The sequence below is a fragment of the Lissotriton helveticus genome, chromosome 6 (assembly GCF_964261635.1).
Source record: "Lissotriton helveticus chromosome 6, aLisHel1.1, whole genome shotgun sequence".
Lineage (NCBI taxonomy): Eukaryota > Metazoa > Chordata > Amphibia > Caudata > Salamandridae > Lissotriton > Lissotriton helveticus.
The window spans coordinates 1,821,662,144-1,821,685,867 of NC_136067.1; the positions used below are offsets into that span (position 1 = coordinate 1,821,662,144).

Genomic DNA, 23,724 nt, shown 5'->3' on the forward strand with positions numbered 1-23,724 from the left:
CCCATTCTATAATGGAGGTAACTCTCAAATGCAGCACTCGTTAGTCCTCACACAACTAATTCTATGTGTTGCCTTGAGAGTCAATCCACGCAGTGTTTAGGAAGTTCGTACAAGTCCCCAACATGCCCGACAGCTTTGAACGGTATGACTTGCCCCGATGGCAGCCTGCAATCCCAGGAGGACCAAGGTGCTCCTTCGGGAGCTCTAGTCTCCTGACACTGAGGGCCCTCAACCTCTTGTGGTCTTTCCGTGTCCTTGGAGGGCCCATGTCAGTTACTCCTGCCTTATAAAACCAGCACTATTGCCTGACTGACAGTGGCCCCACTCCCCATGTCATATGGGGTGGAGGTCACTGACCTCAGCCCATGCAAAGGCAATGGCTTTTTCTTCACAGTGGCCCCCTGACATGGAGGTCTACATCAGTGACTGATCGCACTGCATGGTGGCCCCTTTCCTGGTCACACAGGGTCTCTGACTTTGGTGCTCAGAAAGGAGACTTCAGGGTGGCCCTTTGGTCGACTTTGGCAAGATCAGTTGGGCAGCCTGCAATGCTGCAACAGTCCTGACCTGAATAGGCATCTCCCACTTCGCTCAGCAGGAGCCAATTGTCAGAATTCATTCTGAGCCTCGCTCCATCCAGCTGTTCTCCTCCTCACAGGGTCCACAAGTCTTGACAGTCAGGCAGAAAGATGGTGATCTAAGCTCGGGCAATTGGTCTAGGCATCACAAATGGTGGCCCCCCTTACCCAGCTGGGAGTCTAGTAGCCCATGGTCTCTAGTTCTGGTTCCAGCAGCTAGAAGTCTTGCTGATCTTCCATGGCCTGTATCAATGTAAATGTATTATGATCACATTACCCCCATCCTAAAGGAACTCAACTGGCTACGATTGCTGGCCCACTCCATCTTCAAAATCAACTGCATCATTTACTAAGTCATCACGACCAGCAACCCTGCGTATTTTGCAGACAAGCTTATCATCTCTGGTGGGTCTGGGCACACCCGCAGATGGGACACCATCAGACTGCAGACTAAAAAGTGTAAAAAAACAAAAAAAACAAGAGAGCAGGCCATTTCCATCTATGCACTCAGGATCTGGAACAACATCCCCGGATCCATCAGTCCCGCTCCAAGGCAGCTCCAATTTCAGAAAGAGTTGAAGACAACTATTTAAAGAACACTACATCACAAATGCATTAACCATTCACGACCGACCTATTGCTCCCATCCCTTGTTGACTTTATGCTCGTCTCTGTGCAGAGTTCGAGCATAAAGGCTAAGTTCGCTGAAAAGAAATATCAAATACTTACATACATACAATGTAAATGTCCCTCAAGAATGATCAATTGTAGGAAGGAAATCTGGGAGATGGATCAAAAGGAGTCTCATCATCTTCTTTGATCCCATTAGAGTGAATGGAAGTAAATTCAGAGGGGGAATCTGGAGTCGTGTCAGATGCCAGAAGATAGAGGAGCGGATTGCATGAGGGGTTGACCCTCTTCTGTCAGGAACATCCCTAGAGACACAGACTGCTATATGGTAAGAGGAAAATGGATGAACTAAAAGAGAACATGAGCATGTTGGCGAGTCTGTAGGTTAGATATGTAGGCAGTGAAAGAGGCCAATTCAATTCAAGTAGCAGCTGCTCCTGATCCGAAGCACCAGACTTGTCTGCCAAAGCATATACCTTCTCAGAGAAGGGGGCAGGTTGTGGGACAATCTGAATGATAGAGTTCAAAGAAAATAAAATTATGGAACTAATTGAGATGCCAAAGGTCCTGTGGCATAGGATTGTTCTTAAGAATCAAGTATGAACTACTGTGCTTTCAAGATCTGGAATGAGTACAAGGAGGGTGGTATTTCGAAGTTCCGTTTTAAATACTGGTCTTTTGTTGGAGCAAGTTCTTGACTGGGACCAATGCCTCGGTGATTGTGCTTTTTAAGCTTTGCTTGTCTCTTGCTTCAGAAAGAAGTGAGACTGCACCTGAACATGAGAAGGCAGGACTCTTTCACTTCCGCCTATGACAAAGCTTCTTGCTGGCCGGCTCAGCAATATCTCAGTAGAATTTTGCACTGAGAGGAAGCAAGGCTCAAAATGGAATGTGATAGGCATGGGGGAACGGAGGATGGGGTAGAGGCAGCACAGAAGTAGTCAGGAGTTGAATATGCTGTGACATACAAAGACTGTGACAGAGAATACCCAGGTTAGGAGATAGTTTATGATTTCCAGGTGCAGGCTGCCCTCCCCTGTAACATGTCACCAGAGCAAACTGAAACTGGATTCCCTGACTCAAGACTCAAAGCAAGACATGCTCATTACAACAAGTCAGCAACATTCCATTCAGAATGAGAGAATGGTTACATCCCACTTGAAGTCCAAGACATTTGCACCAAGACAGGGAAAGGGGACTTAACCTGCGGCAATTGGAATTTTTTCCATGGACCTTTACAATCAGACTTAGCTAGAACAGATTGACAAGTAATGGAGTACAAATGGTTATACAATCAAGCATAATCACCCCCCAGAAAACTTGCAATATCTGCATAGTGCCACTGTGGCATCCACACAATAATGATGAAACTCTGAGTGCTTCATGACCTCACTGCTGGAAGATTCTCATGGTACAGAGCAAGGGTTCTAGAACTACCGTACAGAACTCGACTCCTTTGCTTAATGAAGAAATTGAATGTCTTTTGCTTGCTTGCCTGTTGGTCCTATAGGGAGCTCATACAGATGATAACACAGAGCACCTGCATGCACCAAATGTGAAGTCACATCCCTTACTTCATTTACAAACATTGTACTATCCATTTACACCTTAAAAAATAAAGTGCCTTATTCATAATCGTGTTGGGATCTATGTATTTAACACTAAAAAAGAGTTGCTGTCAACAAGTCTGATGTGATTTATCTATGATTTTGAGTGATATCAAAGACAAACCTTCACCCTAGGTGTCAGTAGATGAAGAACACGGCCACTATGGTCTACAAATGCGACCCATGAGGTAAAAACAACCTCCTCCTTCTACAAACTATGCTATGATTATTAGAGCTTTCTACAGCTAACATCCAGTATAGAGAATGCAAATTAAATGCTTTCTGCCAAACTAGTAAGAAATGAATAAGGCTGTAAAAAAGGGATTTAAGATTAACATAGCATTACCAACATAAGAAAAATAGTTGTCATTGCAAGCAGTTACAAAATCCTGCATCCTCTCATGGAGGTGCCTCGCCTAAGGGCCATGCCTAGTGAGTGAATAGTTTATTAGCAGATGGCAAGTCAAACGTTTAAGAAGTTTTACCTCAGATATTAGGGAATTATCTAGCCCATGTGCACACGTCTCTAATTTTTGATTTAAATAGGCTTCTTTAGTTGATGCAACCTTACAAACATTTCATAAATTGACTTTGTAGGAAAGAGATTTTTATAGTTACCTTTTTATTAAGCTGGTCATAATTGTGCTGTTTTCTTGAAAAAGGCATACAAGGTTTGTCGGAAGTGAAAGATAGCTACATAAATACTCAAACTGGTTTGCTCCGCTTGCTGCAACTGCAGAAACAAATATATTATTGCTTAGTTTAAAAAATCAGCTTATAAATCAGGCTAATATATAAATAGTACATTCCTAGTTTACACAAAACAGTCCATTCCTAACTTCACAGGTGTTCATTTATTTTTAAGGAAAATTGACTATTTGAAAAAAACATTTCTTACACAAAGTACTAAATAACAAACAATGAGTAACGTTTTCACTAGTTGTATGTATGTAAACGATTAGACAAATGGCAATGTCAAGTTAAGTGCAGGTAAATATTAGAGAACCATCTAAGCAAAAGCATGTTTGACTACATTATGCTTATTCTGTGTGCATGTGTACAGCCCAGATACCCGCAACTTCCATTAATCAGCCTGATCTCTCACCCATCAGTCATGCTACAGAGATAAGTATTTGGTACTACGACTGAGTTAAGCAATGTAAAGGAACTAGAAATAAAACCCTAAGACCTCCAGATTGCCCTGAGTAGAAGATCAAAGCCTATGTGAATGCATCAAGAACACACACCTTGGGGGAGGAGCCAAGCTCGCGTCCGTGATGGCCGCGTTTTAGCTCGGCTCCGTTCGCTTTCCTGCCTGGAACGTCTATCCTGTGTCTTATCCTGCCCCGGGAAGTATTCTTTGGTAGACTATGGAACTAAGACATTTCGCTGGCACTTACCGTCTGATCCGTCTGTTCCTAGGTGCCGCGGATCCTGAGCTGCGCCCTTGTTCGCTTCGGGGCCTCCGGAGCGGGCGGGCCTGAAACTCCTCGGCGGCGCCCGGGCGGGGCGGAGCGCTGCAGCCGGCCCTTGGTGGAGGTGTGGGCTCGGTCGGAGAGACCGATGTGCAATTAGACCGGTGATGGCTCTCCGGGCCTGGACCAGCGATCCTGCGGCCTGGTGTTGAGGCGCTGCCTTCCATGGACGGGGGTTGACCGTGTATGTGGCTCGTCTCCCCTTTGTTCTCCTGTTCGGCCATCTTGAGTCCCTCCGCCCGGACTCGGAGAACGGAGCCGGTGGCGTGGGGGAGCCGGCGACCCTCCTTATCCTGGTGGCCCGCCTTCCTGCCCTGGGGGTGCCTCTGCTTGTGGTCGGCTGTATCCTGTGTGACCCCGCTTGTGGCCGGACGGGGGTCGGAGATTGCCGCGGCCCCGCCGGGCTTTTAAGATGGCGGCCGGCTCCCTGTCTCTCAGCCTGGCCGAGACTGGCGACGCTGGTCCGCCGCATGGCTCGTTTGCTGAATACCGTAAAGGTGAGCCTACGCTTGGCGACATTCTCGCCGCCTTGCGCTCCTGGGGTGCTTCCGTGACCGCACCTATCGCTGGACTGGATGATGATCATTTTGCCGGGCCTGCTGGGCCCCCCCCGATGTGTTCGGCTTCATCGCTGGTGTGTGCTGCTGGGACTTTCCTGGAGGTCGTGGACCCGGCGGCTGCCGCTTGTTTGGGTATACGGATACCCGCTGCTCTCAATCATCATGTGATTTCCCCTGTGCTGGGGGTCCGCCGGCCGGGTCCCGTCCGGACCGGTCTCGTTGGATCTCCCATTCCTTTTTTGCCTCGAATGGCCGAACGAAGATCCTGTGGTTGCTCCGCCGAAACGGCTTTCCTCCTATTGACGGCGAAACTGTGCCTGCATTACCTGCGGTGGTTACCGTCTTTTCCTGTTCATCTGGGTCGAAATCGATATGACTTGTGTGGATTGACGATTGGACTCCCTGCTATTCGCCTCTGGTTCCTCATGATCTGGTTCCTGGTGCGTTGGATACCTACGGCTTTGGATAGACGAGGACAGGGTTGAGATGAACTTGCCTCGGTGGACTATTATTTTGCGGTATGGTCGGATGATCCCTTTGTGACTGTATGACTATGTTCGATTCTCCTTCATGTTCCTGGAGCTTATCCTCGTAATTACTATCTTCCCGTGGGCACTGAGTGTGTTCGGACGGGGGGTGGGAGCTGATGGTTTTGATTATGTGGCTCCTCTCCCGTCGTTGTCTCCCTATTTCCCCTTCTTCTTTTTGTCTTTGTGGTTCTTTCTTTACTTTTAACTCTTCTATATTTCGGGTTTCTAGTTAGGGCGACAGGCACGCTGCTGGGGGGTAGGCCATAGCCTTCTGCAGGGGTGCAGGGTGGGGTGTGCGGGGTGGGGGGGGGTCTGTCATTTTGTTTTTTTCCCCTCTTTTCCTTTTTTGGTTCTATGGCTCTTATGTATCCCTTTTTTCGGGACGCGGTGTCTGCATGTGGGCCCCCTGGGGTGTTTTTTGCTAGCATGGGCCTTCTGGTCTCCCTTCCGTCACGGTTTACTACGCATCTATTACTCCTGTTACCACTGGTTCCCTGTGCCGGTCTATTTTTGAGTGCTTTGTTGCCATGGGGCGCATGCTGTGATGCCGCGTTCTTTCTTCCCCCCTTTTTCCCGATGTCCCTTTCCTTTTTCCCTTCCCCCTTTTCTTTTTTTTTTTCCCCTCCCCTGGGTTGTTGTAGCGGAGGGCTCTTGTTTTGTAAGCCTATTTTCCGTTCTCTGTATCATTGTGTGTTCTCGTAGTGGTGGGTGGGCGCCGGGCAGCGGTTGCAATTGCTTACTAATGTGGGACTCACGTTCTGCCTTTGTTAAAATGTGACTGTTCTTTTTGAATTTTCCTGTGTTCTGTATTACTGCTTGCTCGCGGCCCGCCACGGCCCTCTGGACCTTAATGATTGCCATCATTCTGCTATACCCTTTCTTCTATTATAAAATCAACCTTCTCTCATCCTGCTCGTGGTGGTTGCTCTGTGGCTTTTCGCCTTTGATTCCCGTTTGGATTACTGTGGTACCCTGCTGGAGCTTCTGTCCTGACCATTGTGCTTCTATAATTGTGGTGGCTGGCCCGATGGGTTGTAGGCCCGTATGTGTGAGCAATTTCTGCACAATAAAGGTTTAAAAAAAAAAAAAAGAACACACACCTTCATAACCCAATGAGTAATTTGAACCAGGTGTCCTGCTTGCAAAATCAAAAAGTCAAACAAAGTACATTATTTAAAGATTTAGGTGGCCCCGAATTGAGAAAATACCAGTTGATTCCAGCTGTATTCACAAGGGGCATTATTGTTTGCGCCTTGTTTGATACATTGTTAGATCTATCATGATACACAAAAGCTATATACCACAAATGGGAGCCTGACGGATGCCTGGCCAGTGAAGCGAGGGGTAAGACAAGGATGCATCTTGGCGCCCCTATTATTCACACTTTACATTAATAAGTTGGGCGATGCCTTAATTTCAGCATGTAAGGATATCCCGAGAGTGGGTCACAAAAAGATCCCCGCTCTACTTTACGCTGATGATACTGTGTTAGTGGCCAGGACAGCAAGAGGGCTACAATTACTTTTAGATTGTTTTATTAATTTTATGGACTCGCTGGACCTGAAAACTAATTTTAAAAAGTCACATGCCATGTCATTAGGCAGCGGACAAGCTAAAAAGGCAGTTTTCTTCTGTAAAGGTCAGGCACTCACCAAAGTTCCCACCTTCCCATACCTAGGCATTGTATTTGATGACAGAAGGTCATGGGTGATGCAACAAGCTCTGAAGAAAAACACACTAGCGAAGGCCACAGGGGCCCTGTTGGGCTTCACGAAAAGGCTAGGTTGCAAACCACTACCGGCACTCATGAAAATTTACAACGCCAAATGTGTGCCTATGGTTTCGTATGGGAGCGAGGTTTGGGGCTACACCGAAGTGAGTGAGATCCAAACTGTGGAAAATGTTTTCTTTAGAAAAGTCTTGTCGCTCCCGCAATCGGCAGCCACCTTTAACATACATGAAGACTTGGGGGCTGGTTACATTTCAAATCGGATTGCGGTGGCACCGATTCTAGGGTGGTTAAGAATTTGGGCACAACAAGCTCCGAATCTAAACCAGTTAATTATCCAAGATTGTTTGTCCCTAGATAAGGCCATGATGATACCTTGGATCCGTTATATTAAAACACAACTGGATTCATTGGGTTGTCCTGATTTGTTTACAAATCCTACTGCCTTAAGCAAATCCGCTATCAGGGCGACTAAAATTCAATTTTTAAATAGGGAAATGTTACATAGGGAAGAAGATCAATTGGCAAAACCCTCGGTTAGAAATTTTGTCATGCTAAGTATAGGGAGAGGGATGCAGCCGTACTTAACCTACATAAGCAAGTCATTTCATCTGTTTGTTTTGTTAAGGTTTAAGCATTGAATATGCTACTTACCAGTATGCATCTGTTCTTGGCATGTAGGGCTGCTAACATTCATATCTTAGCATTAGATCGCCGCCTAGTGTTGGGTCCGGATGATCGCACATTGTTGTCCTGGAAGAGTCTTCGAAGTATCCTGAGATAGGTGGCTCCTCCCCTGGACTACAGTGCGCATGGGCATCGGCTCCATCCCCAGATTGTTTTTCGCCATTGTGGCAGAAGATGGAGTGAAAAGTGTAAAGGATGTCCATGCTAATGATTGAATACAATAGTAGATCTGCAGCTGTGACAGGCACCGGGGAGGAGGGTGGGCGATATGAATGTTAGCAGCCCTACATGCCAAGAACAGATGCATACTGGTAAGTAGCATATTCAGTTCGAGGCATGTGGGCTGCTAAATTCATATCTTAGCATAGAATACATAGCAGTCCCTCCATTAGCGGCGGTTGCCCGTGCCAGCTGCAGAAACCTGAAAAAGTGTCTTGAGAACAGCCTGTCCCACAGCAGCTTGCTGCTTGGAATGCACATCAACACAGTAGTGTTTTGTAAAGGTATGTGGTGTAACCCACGTGGCTGCTCTGCAAATGTCCTCTAAAGGAATGTTCCCTAGGAAAGCCATGGATGCCCCCAATTTGCGTGTGGAGTGCGCCCTTGGGGGGTATCGTTAACGTGCGCTTGGCCTTGTGATAACAGATTTGGATGCACTTAACAATCCACCTGGCTATTCCTGCTTTGGAAATAGGGTTGCCTTTGTGTTGTGGTGAGAAGGAAACAAAAAGTTGTTTTGTCTTCCTAAAGTGTTGTGTTCTGTCTATGTAGTACATTAACGCCCTCCGTACGTCTAACGTATGGAGCATTCTTTCCGCTACCGTTTGTGGGTTTTGGAAGAATGCCGGCAAGTCAATAGTTTGGTTGAGATGAAACTGTGACACCACCTTTGGAAGGAATTTGGGGTTAGTACGTAGCACTACCCTATTTGGATGAATATGAATGAATGGCTCTTGGATTGTGAGCGCTTGTAGCTCACTAACACGCCTCAGTGACGTAATAGCAATTAGGAAAGCCACTTTCCACGTTAGGAACTGGAGTTCACACGAGTGTAGTGGCTCAAATGGTGGTCCCATCAGTCTGGTGAGGACCACATTGAGGTTCCACACCGGAGCTGGCGGTGTTCTTGGGGGAATGACTCGTTTCAGGCCTTCAAGGAAAGCTTTAATAGCAGGCACCCTGAAAACAGAGAGATGCTGCCTATTTTGAAGATAGGCTGCGATGGCGGACAGATGTATCCGAATAGAAGTGAACGCTAGATTGCACTTGTAGAGATGTAGCAGATAGCAAATGATGTTAGGGATAGATGCATCTAGCGGGTTGATGTCATTGGCTGTACAGTAAATGACAAAACGCTTCCATTTTGCGGCATAGCATGCTCTGGTAGTTGGCTTCCGTGCCTCCTTGATGATGTTCATGCATTCTGGAGGTAGGTTAAGGTATCCAAACTCTAGGACTTCAGGAGCCAGATCGCCAGGTTGAGCTGTTGCGGATCTGGATGCTGAATTTCTCCACGGTTCTGCGTCAAGAGTCTGGGCGTGAGGCGCAGTCTTTGATGCGGCACCACTGAGAGTTCGAGGAACGTGGTGTACCATGCTTGGCGCGCCCACGTTGGAGCAACCAGGATGAGAGTCATCGCGTGCTGCCTTAGCTTTCTTGCCACCAGCGGTATCAGAGGGGCTGGCGGAAAAGCGTACGCAAATTTGCCTGACCAGTTCATCCATATCGCATTCCCCTGCGACTGTGGGTGAGGGAACCTGGCGGCAAAGTGTTGGCATTTTGCGTTTTCTTTTGTTGCAAACAGGTCTATCTCCGGATGACCCCACCGCTGGAAGTACGGGAGGAGTACTGACAGATGTAACTCCCACTCGTGCATTTGATGGCTGTATCTGCTGAGCAGATCCGCCATCTGATTGTCCTTGCCCGGGAGGTGTTCTGCCATGAGGAAGATGTTCCTCTGAATGGCCCACCGCCACATGCCCTGAGCCAGATGAGACAGCTGTGGCGAGTGGGTGCCCCCCTGTTTTTGAATGTAGTACATCGCGGTCATGTTGTCCGTCCGGACTAACACCACCTTGTTGCACAGATGTACAATGAAGGACTTGAGCGCCATGAAGATTGCCATCAGTTCCAGATAGTTGATGTGCATCTTCTGTTGCTGCGTCGTCCATAGTCCTTGCACGGTGTAAGTGAGCAGATGAGCTCCCCATCCCTGGAGAGATGCGTCCGTCGTCAGGATAATCTGTAGCACTGGCTCCTGGAACAGTCGGCCCTTGCAAAGGTTGTGTGGAGTCCACCAATGCAGAGAGTCGTATGCCCGACTAGTAACCAACACTAGGTCTGTTAATTGTCCTTGAGCCTGAGTCCACTGATTTGCTAAGCACTCCTGGAGAGGGCGCATATGTAACCGTGCGTGAGGGACTATGAAGATGCAGGAGGCCATCATGCCTATCAACTGCATGAACACTCTCGCTGGGAGTGAGTGTTGTGGTCTGAACTTTCGGATCAGAGACTGCATGCTGTCTATCCTGACCTGGTTTGGGTGAGCCATGGCCGTCAGGGTATTGATCGTCGCACCCAGAAACTGCCGGACATGTGCCGGCTGTAGATGCGACTTTGGGTAGTTCAACGAGAAGCCCAGATCGTGAAGGAGGTGAATGGTAGTCGACATGTCCGCGGCGCACTGTTGTTCCGACTTGGCTTGAACGAGCCAGTTGTCTAGGTAGGGGTAGACATGGATGTTCTGCCTCCTGAGGTGCGCCGCTACTGTCGCCAGACACTTGGTAAACACTCTTGGGGCTGTGGTCACTCCGAAGGGTAGGACCTTGAACTGATAATGTTTGCCTTGGATAGTGAATCTGAGGTATTTCCTGTGGGACGGGTGTAGTGGAATGTGGAAATAAGCATCCTTGAGGTCTAAGGTTGCTAAGAAGTCCCCTTGGTTTAACAAGGGAAGAATCTGTTGTAGTGTAAGCATATGGAAGTGTTCTGACAGTATATACAGGTTGAGGGGACGCAGATCCAGAATGGGTCTGAGAGATCCGTCCTTCTTTGGAATAAGGAAGTACAGGGAATACACCCCTGTGCCTTCCTCCCCTACTGGCACGAGCTTGATTGCTCCTTTTTGCAGCATCACCACCACTTCCTGCTGCAATAAGTGCAAGTGCTCTGCGGACATAGGCCTTTGCCTTGGTGGAATGTTGGGTGGAGTGGATTTCAACTCTAGACAATAACCGTACTGGACAAGTTGTCGCACCCACCTGTCTGTGGTGATGTTTCTCCAGACGGGCAGGAACTGCTGTAGCCTCCCCCCGACAGGTGTTAAGTGGTCGGGGGGCAGTGACAGAGAGTCACTGTTTGCTTGGGGTAGAGGAGCGGGAGTTGTTGTTTCCTCTGCCACGTCCTCTGGTGCTGTTTCCTCGGTAACCCCCCTTGTTCTGTTTGGGGTACGAGGATTGTGCTCCACCTCTAGAGAATTGAGATTGTTGACCCATCTGTCCTCTGGTGACTCCACGCGCACCTGAGCGACGAAAATTGTTGCCACGAAACTGTTGTGATTGTAAGGCCCCCATTGACTTAGCAGTTTCGGTGTCTTTTTTTATTTTTTCTAGGGTGGTGTCAACATCTGGACCAAACAGTCTATCAGGATTGACTGGCTGATTAAGAATGGTTGTTTGAATGTCAGGTTTAAACCCCGATATGCGGAGCCACGCCTGTCGTCTCAGCATGACGCTAGTGTTAATGGCCCTAGCGGCCGTGTCCGCGGCATCAAGTGCACACTTTATGGCAGCGTTGGAGATTAGTTTTCCCTCCTCTATCAGCAATTTGGTAGCCTCTTGAAACTGCGAAGGCAGGTGTTCTAAAACCCGCTCTAGGGTGTCGTAATGCGCCCTATCGTAACGCGCCAAGAGTGCCTGTGTATTTGCAATACACCAAAAATTGGCAGCCTGTGCAGCTACTCTTTTGCCTCCTGCCTCTAGCACTTTGGACTCCTTATCCGGGGGAGGAGCTTCACCCGTTGTTTGGGAGTTGGCCCTTTTGCGGGCATTTGCGACAACCAGGGAGTCAAGCGGCAACTGTCCCCGAATGTATGCAGGGTCTGCAGGTGCTGGTCTGTACTTTTTTTCGATACGTGGATTGACCACTCTCGCCCTGGTAGGTTCTTTAAAGATGTCCGCAGCATGTTTGAGGACCCCTTTGAGCATAGGCAGTGTCTTTACTGTCCTTTCAGAGACTGAAAAAGTGTCAAATAAAAAGTCTTCTTCTACTGGGTCAGCATGCATGTCCACATCATGATTAGCAGCTGCCCTCTCAATGAGTGCATGAAAACCTGCAGAATCTTCTGTTGGGGAGGCACGAACACTGAAAGGCTGTGGGTCAGGCTGTGGGTCTTGCCCCACATCCTGGGTGCTTTGGTCACCAATGTCATCATATGAATCCGGCTGTGCATCTGGTTCATTGATGGGGAAGGTGTATTGGTCATCCTCATTATACCCCTCACCCTCAGAGTGTTCTGGGGAAGGTGTTGGGCTCCTTCTTGGAGGAGGCTGGTTAGGTTCCATGAGGCATGAAGCGTCCTGAGGAAGCCTTTTCTTTTTTAGGGGGATGACATAGGAGTCCACTGGCTGTGAAGTGATTCTCCTCTTGTAAAGGGTCAATTTGCCCGTGTTTGCGTCGATAACACGCTCAGAGTCCTCTTCTGAGTCGAGCACCAGACTTGAAAATGCCCCTGCCGTCGAAGAATCCGACTTCTTTGGCGCCGATTTTGTTGAAAAGGCCTTCGGCGCCTCCTTTGGCGGCAGAAGGAAGAGAAGTTTATTCGCAGGCTTCACCGGAGTGTCCATCGGCGTCTGTGGCGAGGGTATCGGAGCCGACGTTGCCGAGGCTTTCTCCCTGATTCTCTGTAGTGAAGCGGCGACGAGGGATGCGTCACTTACAGTGCCCTTTGGCGTCGACGAGGAGGACTTGACCTTGCCCTCGGATCCGACGTCCTGTTGCCCCTTCTGAGTCTTTGACGATGATGCCGCAGCCGCCGACCCAGAGTCCTTGGACCGATGCGCAGATGTACCAGCCTTCGATCCGTGTGACTTTTTCGGCTCCGTCTCCACCACGCGTCCGACTAACGGAGTCCCAGTCGGAACCGGAGCCGTTTCGCTGGCTGTTGCGGGCTCTGACGGCACCGCAGCGGTCGACTCGTGCCGACCACCCTTCTTAGAGGATCCCTCCACTGTGGTCGATTTTGACACCGTTGAATCGACAGACTTCTTCGACTTCTGTGGCCCGGAGGTCGACGGAGTCGATGAAGCAGCGGGCTTGGACGTTGTCGTCGGTACGGCCGCCATTTTAGGTGTGCTCGAATCCTTAAGTTTCGGTTTCGATTTTGGGTCGGCCATTTTAGGTGTAGTCGATACCGTAGGTTTCGGTTTCGATAAGGCCTGCCCAGCAAGTTTGTCCGTGGCCGGGCCGGAAGGCGGGGCCGTGGCTTGCGGTACGGGGTCTAGGGTAAGGCCGACAGGCGATCCCGTGACCCGATCTCGATCTTCGTAACCTTCGGGGCATAGCTCGTCCCCCGAGCTATCTTCCGCGGCCCCATAAACCTCTTCGACGTCCCCTACCTCTTCGACGTATTCAAGGCCTTGACCCCCGACTCCGTCGTCGTGTTCCGGATCGGCCTCGACCTCCGTCTCGGGCGGGGAGATTTGAAGATGATGGCTCTGGTCCTCGTCTTCTTGGTCGCCGAAGATGTTTTCTGGATCTGGGGCCGCTTGTCTGGCTTCAAGGCGCACCGCGCGCCGAATCTTGAGTGTTTTCTTGGACCTGAACTTTGCACAGGCCCTGCAGTTGCCGTCGTCATGGTCTGGCGAAAGGCATTTGTTACAGACCGGGTGCAGGTCTATATGTGGGTATTTGGACCCACAGAGCGGACAGAGCTGAAACGGACTCCGCTCCATGCTGTAAAGTTGCAGTCGTGTCGCGATGAGAAGGCCCCGATGTCCGAAGAGTGTAAGCACTCCGCCGATTCTGACTCCAAGAGACGGAAGAACTCGAGACCGCACGCAAACAATACCGACGCAAAGAATACAAAGCCTTTTGGCCGTTTAAAGTTAGTTTTTCTCGGTTCCGACAGAGAGACGTCGAGACCGCATCCGAACCCAATGGCGGAAAAAAACAATCTGGGGATGGAGCCGATGCCCATGCGCACTGTAGTCCAGGGGAGGAGCCACCTATCTCAGGATACTTCGAAGACTCTTCCAGGACAACAATGTGCGATCATCCGGACCCAACACTAGGCGGCGATCTAATGCTAAGATATGAATTTAGCAGCCCACATGCCTCGAACATTATGTTACCATGGCTGCTATCTTTCCCCAGAGGGTTTGCTAAAAGTGGGACGTTGGGGCTGTGTCCATGTGACAATAACTCTGAGCAAAATGTGATCCACATGATCTTTTTCTGTAAATTTTATCTTTTGCCTCGTAAAATTTTTTATTTTACCACTGTTAAGGGGCTATAACTTAAAGCAGGTCAGGCCTGCCCTGGCCTATTTACAAATGTTGGGTACCACTGTGGTTTGTTTTGGGGTCTCGAGTTACATCATCGGGGCGCTGAGATGTAGAAAGAAATTACCATTCCCCTAAATCGCCTGTTTTGACCCCATTCAGAATGCTGCCTTTAGTATTTTTAAGAAATCGATTTGCTGTGATGTATATTAGATGAATTATGGATTTTTTTAGCATTTTTTCTTTTTAAAGGGTGACAAACTTGTTATTCTGTTTTGTTTTTGTGTTCGCCAAATGCATGTGCTCTTCATTTTCAGAATGTACTCTTTTGATGTGTCAGTTGTAATTTGTCAACATGATTGTTTGTGTAATGCTTTGATGGTTTTAAACTTTTTAACCGAATAAAATAAATGTTTGACTTGACTTGACACAAATGGAGCCAGTAGAAAACATTTGATAACTGATCAACTGCAATGTATGCCTGTTGGGACGGAAATTTACCTCACATGGTGATAGACGTGTACCACTGCGCAGTCTCCAGCTGCAGTGATATCTGGATCCTTGTTAACAATTTTTGGTCATGAGCGAACATGGATCATGCATTTGCACTCTGACCTGCCCTGTCTCATCAACTGCGGCCTGCTGAGACCAGGAGGGGCACCCAAAGCCCTACCCTCAAGTGGTGGAAGGATACTGCCTTCACCGGGAGTTAAGTAGTACAAGCACAGTGGTGGTAGCATATCATGTTTTTTTAGCTTTTAGTGACCAGTAGAGTGAAGGGCTTTTTTAACCTGTCATAGGAGTGGCGCCCCTAACCCACTCTGGTAAAGTTTTTTCAGCTGTGTGGTTAACTCACCCTTGGCATACATTGGATTGTGTGAGGTGCTAGAATGTATGTGTGTCAGTAGAAAGGAAGAATAAATCAGAAGATAGCACGCGTGGTTGCACGCTTGGACAGGTGTGCCTGTGAGGAAGTATCATCAGAAGATAACGCGGCTGGTTGTGTGCACGTTGGGATACATGGATGCCTCTGAGAAAGAACCGTGCATCAGGAAATAGCGCACATGGTTATGTGTTTGCGCAAAGCTATATGTGGGCCTGCGCGCTGGTACCTCATGTGGAAGTCTGCATGTGGTATTGCGTGAATGTGTTGGGATGTATGTATTCCTGTGTGAGGATATGGTACATTGGAGGCTGCGCATGTGTGTGTTCATGCACACAGTGGTGTGTGAATGTGTGTGTCTGTCTGTTTTCAATGGACACAACACATGGAAGACACAGGGTCTCATTTTGGGAGGACCAGGGTTTTCTGGAGGAGCAGGGAGAGGTAGAGGTTTCCCCCTGACAGATTTGTGGATTGCTACATTTCTGAGAGTGGGTTTAAATAACATTCGAGGAAGGTGCACATCAAAAGGGCTCCTTGATTCTGAAAAGAAGTCACTGGTAGAAGGGGGTTTGGGCACATCTGAGAAGGGAGATGGGGCGGAAACAAGCATCGTAAAGAGTAGGGCTGGGGCCATTTGGTAATCTTAAGATAAACATCAGAGGCTGACATCTTGGTGTGAATCTTTAGTCACTCGCATGGCCTGTGTTTGTGGCTATCAAGATTTGAGACTGTCCTGCAATGATAGATTACTCTCAGGAGGAAGAACACAACAAAGGAGTGAGCACTTAAAAGACACAGATCTCTCCAGGAGTCAAATATAATGTGAGGCATCCAAATATTGGTTCAAGGCCCTATGACTGCCTCTAGGTTCACAGATTTTCTACACTCAAGACTCTCTGAATCCTACAACTTGGAGGGGTTCACCACTTTGATAGTTACACCTGTTTGAAACTATGATAGTTACACCTGTTTGAACTGTTCTTGTTGGGGTGACAGACGTTTCAGGGAAAAAAGTATGGGGAGATTAGTTGGGGTAATGTCTGCGTGTTTTTGTTCTTTGTTAAGTTCTTTTTCACACTAGACACAATATACTCATGCTAGTCACTCATCGGCTAGGGAATAGAGAGGAGCCACTATTCTCTGCCTACAGTTCTTGTATACACAAAACCACAGGCTTTTACATCCAGCGGCCCCTACCCCTTCAAAAATACCCCCGATGGCACCACGTTGTAATGACCTGGAGTCCTTGCGTGTCCTATCTTGGAACTTTAATGGGCTCCTAGATAAAGAGAAGCGTGCAGCGGTCGTGAAGTTCGCAGAGCACACCGCCTAAGGCTTCCTCATGTTACAGGAAACGCAACTACTAGGTAATCAATGCTCATTCTTAGCTCAGTAGGGATATGACCGGGTTTACAATGCAAGCTTCACCCGAGGTTCCAGGGTAGTGGCCATTCTTTTCTGACGTTCCCTTCCCTTCACAGTCACTCGAGCTGTACAAGACCCTTAGGGACACTATCTAGCACTTACAGGGACGATGGGAGGACACACTCTGAATCTTATTGCGACCTATATGCTGCTGACACACCTTGAGATATCCCTTCGAGAGCTTATAGCCCTGCTTTCGTCTCTCCCTCAATGAGTAACAGTGATTGGTGGAGACTTCAATGCCGGTGTCCCCTCCAGCAGTGGACGCTCCAGGTTAGGTGACTCAGACTGGGCCTGGCAGCTTGGGCGCTGTGGTGTCTGGAGGACTTTGAACCCTCGGCTTCGCCGCTACACCCACACATCAGCGGCACACCACACCCACGTGTGATGGCAAATATCCAAACACTAGCCTGGGGAATCTACAACCACTCGCCCCTACTCCTTTGCCTGGGGAGCCCCAGCAGTGTGCTTTGCCCAATCTGGCGGCGCAATGCCTGGTTTCTTCAAAACTAGGCTTGCAAAAAGGCCCTGAGAGAAGAAATTAAGCTCTATTTTCTACGTAATGAAGGGACTGTAGGATCACTAAGCATGCTATGGGAGGCTGGAAAGGCCACTATCCGAGGCTCCACCAAGGGATACATTAAAGCGATATATCGTGCCCGGGAGGAACATCTCTTGTGCCTGGAATCCCGCGATCTCTGGTTGGAGTGTCCTACGGATGCCCCAGATGGTGACACCAAATCTCACCAGCTCGAGCTCACACGCAAAGAGATTCGCCATATCTCCCTAGAATTGGCAAAGCAGATGTGGCAACCCTCCATGGCCCATGTCTATGTATAGAAATGGTAATCTTCAATACTGATTAGCATCCCGCACCTTATGCAACCCAATAATTCCCGAATTCATAGATGCAGAGGGATGCGTTCAGAGGAAGCCAGAGGTCATAGCCCAGACATTTGCAACATATTTTACAAATCTCTATTCCGAGACCCAGACCGGGAGAAGCTCCGATTTCCTGTGAGATGTTCCGCTCCTGCGGTTGTCAGAGACCTTTGTCCAGATGCTGTATCATCCCATCTCACAAGAAGAAATTGATCAGGACATATCGGCGATAGCAGCGGGTAAAACTCCTGGCCCCGATGGCTATCTGGGAGAATACTATGGGGAAGCAGTAAAAGGAGGAGATTTCACATGAGACATCGATTTTGCCACAATCGTGGTCATACCTAAAATGCACCCGCCCTCCACTTCCTGAGTGGACTATCGCCCGATCTCGCTTATTAATACAGAAGTGAAAATGTATGCTACAATCCTTGCTACGCGCTTCAAACAGATCCTGACCACCTTAATACTCCCAGATAAATGTGAATTCATGCCCCGCAGCGAAACAAGGCACTGCCTCAGGCGCCTGCTTGTGGCACTGCACATCGACATCTTCGGTTACCCTATCTGGCCTTGCTTCTTAAAGATTTCAAAAAGGCCTTTGATATGGTGGACTGGAGTTACATGGAGGAGGTGCTCCTCCAGACGGGTTTCAGCTCATACTTCAGGGGGCTGATACAGTATTGTACTCTAGTCCAACGGCCCGAGTATTGATCAGTGGGGTTCTCGTACAAGGCTTTTGATTCGGCATAGCTTTTCGAGCTAGCAATACAGACATTAGCTCGACATATTAGGAGTGACGCCCAAGTCCAGGGATGCTGCTGGAGTACTTCTCATGAAGAGCATAGAGCCCTTTACGCGGACGATGTCCTCTTGTTCATGACAGATCCCGCTCATACAGACCCCGGTGCCTTCAGAACTTAGAACGCTTTGGGGAAGTGTCGAGGTTGAGAATTAATCTGAACAAATAGGGCTTGGTCCCTCTGCACTCCTCAAGGGAATGTATAGACTGGCAATCGAGCATTCCTCTTGTTCATGACAGATCCCGCTCATACAGACCCCGGTGCCTTCAGAACTTAGAACGCTTTGGGGAAGTGTCGAGGTTGAGAATTAATCTGAACAAATCGGGCTTGGTCCCTCTGCACTCCTCAAGGGAATGTATAGACTGGCAATCGAGCATTCCTGTATGCCGTCTCAGTTTCCTATATATGGGAGTCTGGGTGGCGTTGCTTCCGGACTTAACTTGGTCCATCAACCTGACTCCACTAATAAAGAAGTCCAAAGATGATATGCGGAAAAGATAAACTCTCCCCCGACCCGCTGGGGAAACTGCCCTGTACAAAATTATGATATTACTGCGCTTTCTGTATGTACTGCAAAATCTCCCACTTCACCTCCCACGTCGATGGTTTGGTTCCCTAAATAAACTAATAACATTGTTCCTCTGGGGCAATTCTAGACTGAGAGTAGCGCTGGCCCACTGTCAGAGCTCCATATTATGGAGGAATGGGAATGACCAACCACTTCCTTTATTACCTTGCAACGCGTCTCTCTGGTAATCAATGACTTGTTCTCAGGGGGTGGTCAGACCCGACCCACCAGCAAGAGTTAGACAGCCTAGGGTTCCCAAGGATCCAGGCAATATTTTACGGATCGCCAATACCTCAAAATATTCCACCTGTGAAGAGGACAGTCCTCCTAGCTTGGCGATCAGTGTTGCGTTATATCAGGTGGGATACCAAACTCACGCTCCAAACTCCACTTTGGCGGGGTACATGGATGGGGAAGATGGGGATAGAGGGGTTCCAAAAGTGGGACCTTATCAGCATCTCACAGATAGGGGATGTTTGGGCGGGAGGACAGATTTGTACCTTACAAGACCACCAGGGCTTGTACTCCCTTAACACCACTCAGTTTTATAAATACCTACAGCTCCGGAATGCAATCACCCTGCTCCTCCCGATAGTCAGCCCCTTGGAGGCCAAAATCCTCCTGGGTGCTTTGGGGAAGGGGTGGAGGGTGTCCCAGATATATCGGTTCCTGGTTAACAATTCTTAGAATACATTAGATCAGTTGCAGTTCTGGTGGAAGGGATGGTTGGGCCCACTAAAAGACAGTCTGGCAAGACCCCCGAATGATTACCATTTCAGCTAGACTGATCCAGCTTTATTACCTCCATTGTGCATATCTTACACCGACTAGACTCCACCGGGCGGGGTACCTGCAAAACCCTGGGTGTCCAGGTTGGGCAGGCACGCCTGTAGACTTCTATCATATGACATGGTCATGTGAGGTCATACAAACGTACTGGGAAGGGGTCATTGGGGAGTTGAGTGAGGTCCTGGGATGGGATGTCCCGCTGGCTCCCAGAATACTGCTAATGGGGATTATGGAAGGAATGATGCGGTACTGGAGCAGATAAGGCTTTCCTTGGCACTGCCTTAATGGTGGCAAAAAGGAACACAGTCGCAAGGTGAAAAAACCCCACACCACCCTCAATCGCCGAGTGGCGAAAAGGACTAGACTATTGCGCTGCGCAGGAACAGCCGGTGTATGAGGCACGGGGGTGTCCAACCAAGTACAAGACAGTATGGGGTAAATGGCTGGGCCTGCCGGATTGATGGGAGAGGGGACGGATAGTGGCCTGATTCCTCATATGGGGATTCTGATGGTTGAACAAATGGAAACACAACAAGAGTGGGTCATTTAGAGTATTCTAGATCATGTAAGCGATGCTATGTACAGATGTTACAATGTCGTGTTTATTGGATTATTCACTTGTTAAAACCCAATAAAATTGAATATCAAAAAAAAAATTACATCCAATGGTGCATGTTCAAGAGCACTGGGCCACTGACATTTTTTCTCCCGCCATTTTGTATTGTGCAGAAAGTCTATTTCTCCCTGACAATCTTTCTTTTGGTCTGTCTAAGTCCATCCCTCCTTGTCCTCCTCTTCCTTCATTTCTGACACTGTAGTCTGTTTCTCTCTTACACATCTCCATTCTAACTCTCACTCCACACACTGCTTCCCATTTCTCTGGCCTTCATCTTTCTTCCTTCCCATTTCCTTTTTTCTTACACAATCACATTCTTACTCTCTCTCATATATAAATTCTTATTTTTCTCTCTACATACCTTCCTCTCCCTCTACCTCATGCCCTCTCCATCTGTTTTCTGCTTCATTATTTAAATATCTAATTTTCCAATATTACACTCCTTTCCTTGCCCCACTACATAATTAAACTCTTCCTCTTTCTGTCTCATTCTCTCTTTCTTTACCGCTTGTTCCATTCTTATCTCAGTATCCTATTTGGGTAAAATAGCTGATACTTATGTTGGGAGAAGGTTCTCCACCTGCGGAAGGGGCCAAAGTGGTACAAAAGAATAAGGCCCAGATGCATCAAAGGGTTTTGCCCATTCTGTGTCTATGGGAAAATGTGTTCATGCATATGGCCCTAAGTCAATTCACTTTAATAACAAGCTTTCTGGAGTATATTCTAACTTCAGATTCCTCACCTTGTGAATACCCTCAAGGTGCCAGATTGAATGGGGAAAATTCTCTCAGCAATTTCCTTGTATGCTGATAGATGGCGTGCACCGGAAACTACCCCAGAGCCATATATAGCACCACCTCTGCATGTAGATGGCAGTTTCTTCCTGGATCTTGTCCATGTTGTCGGAAGCATAGACCTTAACTAATCAGTTATGACAGTGTGAAGATGGCTAAATTGGGACTTTTTAATAGATGGAGAAATAGTCCATTCCACGGCTCAGGCACCCAGCTATGGAATACAGCGGGGTTGGAGAAACCTAACTGCGCATGGCTGTTTGGCTGGCTTAAGATGGCCGGCCAAACTGACATGCGCGCTTGTAAGTGCGCTGCACTCCTCCTCCCTCCCATGGTCGGGCCCGCCCCTCCCTTCACATGCTTGGCTCAGCCAGCAGCTGAAAAATAAAACAATTATAAATTATCATTTTATTTTTTCAGTTGCTGGCTGTGAGCCAGTGGGGCGACGCTTCCCCCGCCATTGCAGAGGAGCTGCCCCTCGAAGGGGGAGGGCTGGTGAGGAATCTGCAGTTAGATAGAGGATTCACCAGAAAGAGTGTTACTGAAGGGAAGTAACTTGTTCTTCTGATCAGTACTTCCAACAAGATTCCTCGCCTTATGAATAAATGCCACAGCACTACCTTCCTAGATGGAGGGACCGTGGAATGCCTCAAAGTCCTGCAGAACTGAACGGACAAAATGTCCTTCCCGCCATACCTAGCTATCAGGGCAGTAATCATGGACATAAGTTAGTGGTCGCCAAGGGTCGCAGTTGAGACCCCTGGCTTACCTCCTGTGCCCCTGGCACTGTCCTTGCAAACCCAGGCCTTAGAGGTGTAAGGGCAGTGTCAGAAACAGAACAGTAGTCCTACAAGGCTCTAATTAGCCTTCTTTACTTTCGGTGCTTCTCAGCTACATGTGTGAAGCCTAACAAATAAAAACTCTCAGCAGTAGCCAGATCTAAGCAAAGTAACAAACTTGCAGAATGTTTATGCAAATGGAGCAGACCCCAGTCAAAAGGAGTCTCTGCGACTCGTTTTGCCTTTTAGCTTGTGAAGGCAGAAGGAAATAAGAAATGCTGCTGAGCTAGACAGAGGGTAGAGGGGAAAGACTAGGAGAGGAAATCAGGGGGAAATAATGAAAGGAAGATCCTGAAGAGGATACTACAGGGAGACAGGTATGAGACTGAAAGAAAGGTGTGTGTGGGTGAGAGAGAAAGAGGGGAATTGAATAGACAAAGGTGGGAGAGAAATATAGACAGGGTTGACAGAGTTAGACAGGTTAGAGTGATAGGTACAGACATTTGACCAAGAGACTGGCAAGTATTATCAGAGAGAGGGAAAGGCCATTGAGACGAGATGACATTATGAGAGCTGTAATATAGACAGACAGACAAGATGGCAAAGAGTGACAGGTGACAGAGAGGCGCATTAAAGAGACAGGTTATAAAGATAGCTTAGAGAGGTAGACATATGAGATAGTATAAAATCAATGAGAAAGGCACATTTGAGTTGGGAAGGATGAGAAAGAGACAGCAACAGGTGGCAGAAGATTAAAAACAAGACATAGCTGAAAAAACAGACCGTTAAGGAGAGGGGGTGACAGTAAGTCAAAAGTAATGTGACATCACTTCCTGGGATGTCATTGGGGTTCAAATGACATGTGATGTCACTTTCGCTAAGCCAGGGATTTTGGTGAATCAAAGTTCATGGCAGTAATGCTTTTTAAACGTGTGAAGTGATGCCCACGTTGCACACTGGCAGATGTCCGAAACGGACATTACATGGGCCAAAGCAGTGGTAGCAGCCTTGGCCTCGACAGAATGGACCCTCAAGACTTCTGGTGCCTGCTTCTTCACCAGTGCGTAGTGAAGTCCTTTTCTGTATCACCTTGCCTTTCTTTGCCACAGAGAACCACACAAAGAGCTCACCGTCCTCCAGATGGTCTTTGTTGTGATCCATGTAAAAGCTCAAAACTCTATTTGGGTCCAACTGATTGAGAATCTCCTATTCTTTCAAGGGTTGAGGTGGACCAAAGACCTTTGGGGGGTGAGGCACTTCTCAATGTGAAAAGGAGGCACAACAACAAAAAAGTTTGCAGCGCCCGAACCGACAGGAATTAAAGTTGACACTTTTGGAGGCGAAAGAGGAGTTGGCGACCTAGGGAGAGCACCTTAGGTGCTTTGACTATAAGCATTATATGGACAAGATGCATGCGAAAGGGAGAAATCTGGGTCTTTGTTGGCCTGGCTCGCTAACCAGTCTAAATGTGAATAGGCGATTCTCGACCTAGAAGATGAGGGGCAATAGAGAGTACTCCCAAGAGAGGATTAACAATATATTTGCCAGCTATTACTCAGCGTTTCAGGGGTGTGGAATTCCTATAACCCAACGCCCAGGACATATTGTTTAGGCTCCAGGACAACAAGTTTTTGTCCTTGGGACAAGTAGGCCCAACCCCTGACAGTACAAACCCCTTGGATGTCAAATTACAGTACTACATTATGGATCATGAAAGCGCATTGTCTCCAGTGTAATATTTGTGTCATCATTAGTAAAATGTGTTGATGCATGCTAGTATTTCCAATACTCATAATGGAAAATCGGTGTAACCAGTTTCAACAAAAGCTTAGGAAACATGAAAAAAACAAGCATTGGTAGAGCCGATGGGTATGACATTGGTGGCC

The 23,724-nt window shown here is 48.0% G+C and overlaps 1 protein-coding gene across 2 annotated transcripts in view; it reads right to left on the bottom strand.

Moving 5' to 3' along the window:
- UBR2 (ubiquitin protein ligase E3 component n-recognin 2) overlaps positions 1-23,724 on the bottom strand; it is a 1,610,484-nt gene that overhangs the window by 261,256 nt on the left and 1,325,504 nt on the right. For both annotated transcript variants that reach the window (XM_078649714.1, XM_078649715.1), the window contains exon 42: positions 3,434-3,548. In XM_078649714.1, the coding sequence (XP_078505840.1) occupies positions 3,434-3,548 (115 nt within the window). The remainder of the gene's footprint in view (positions 1-3,433; positions 3,549-23,724) is intronic.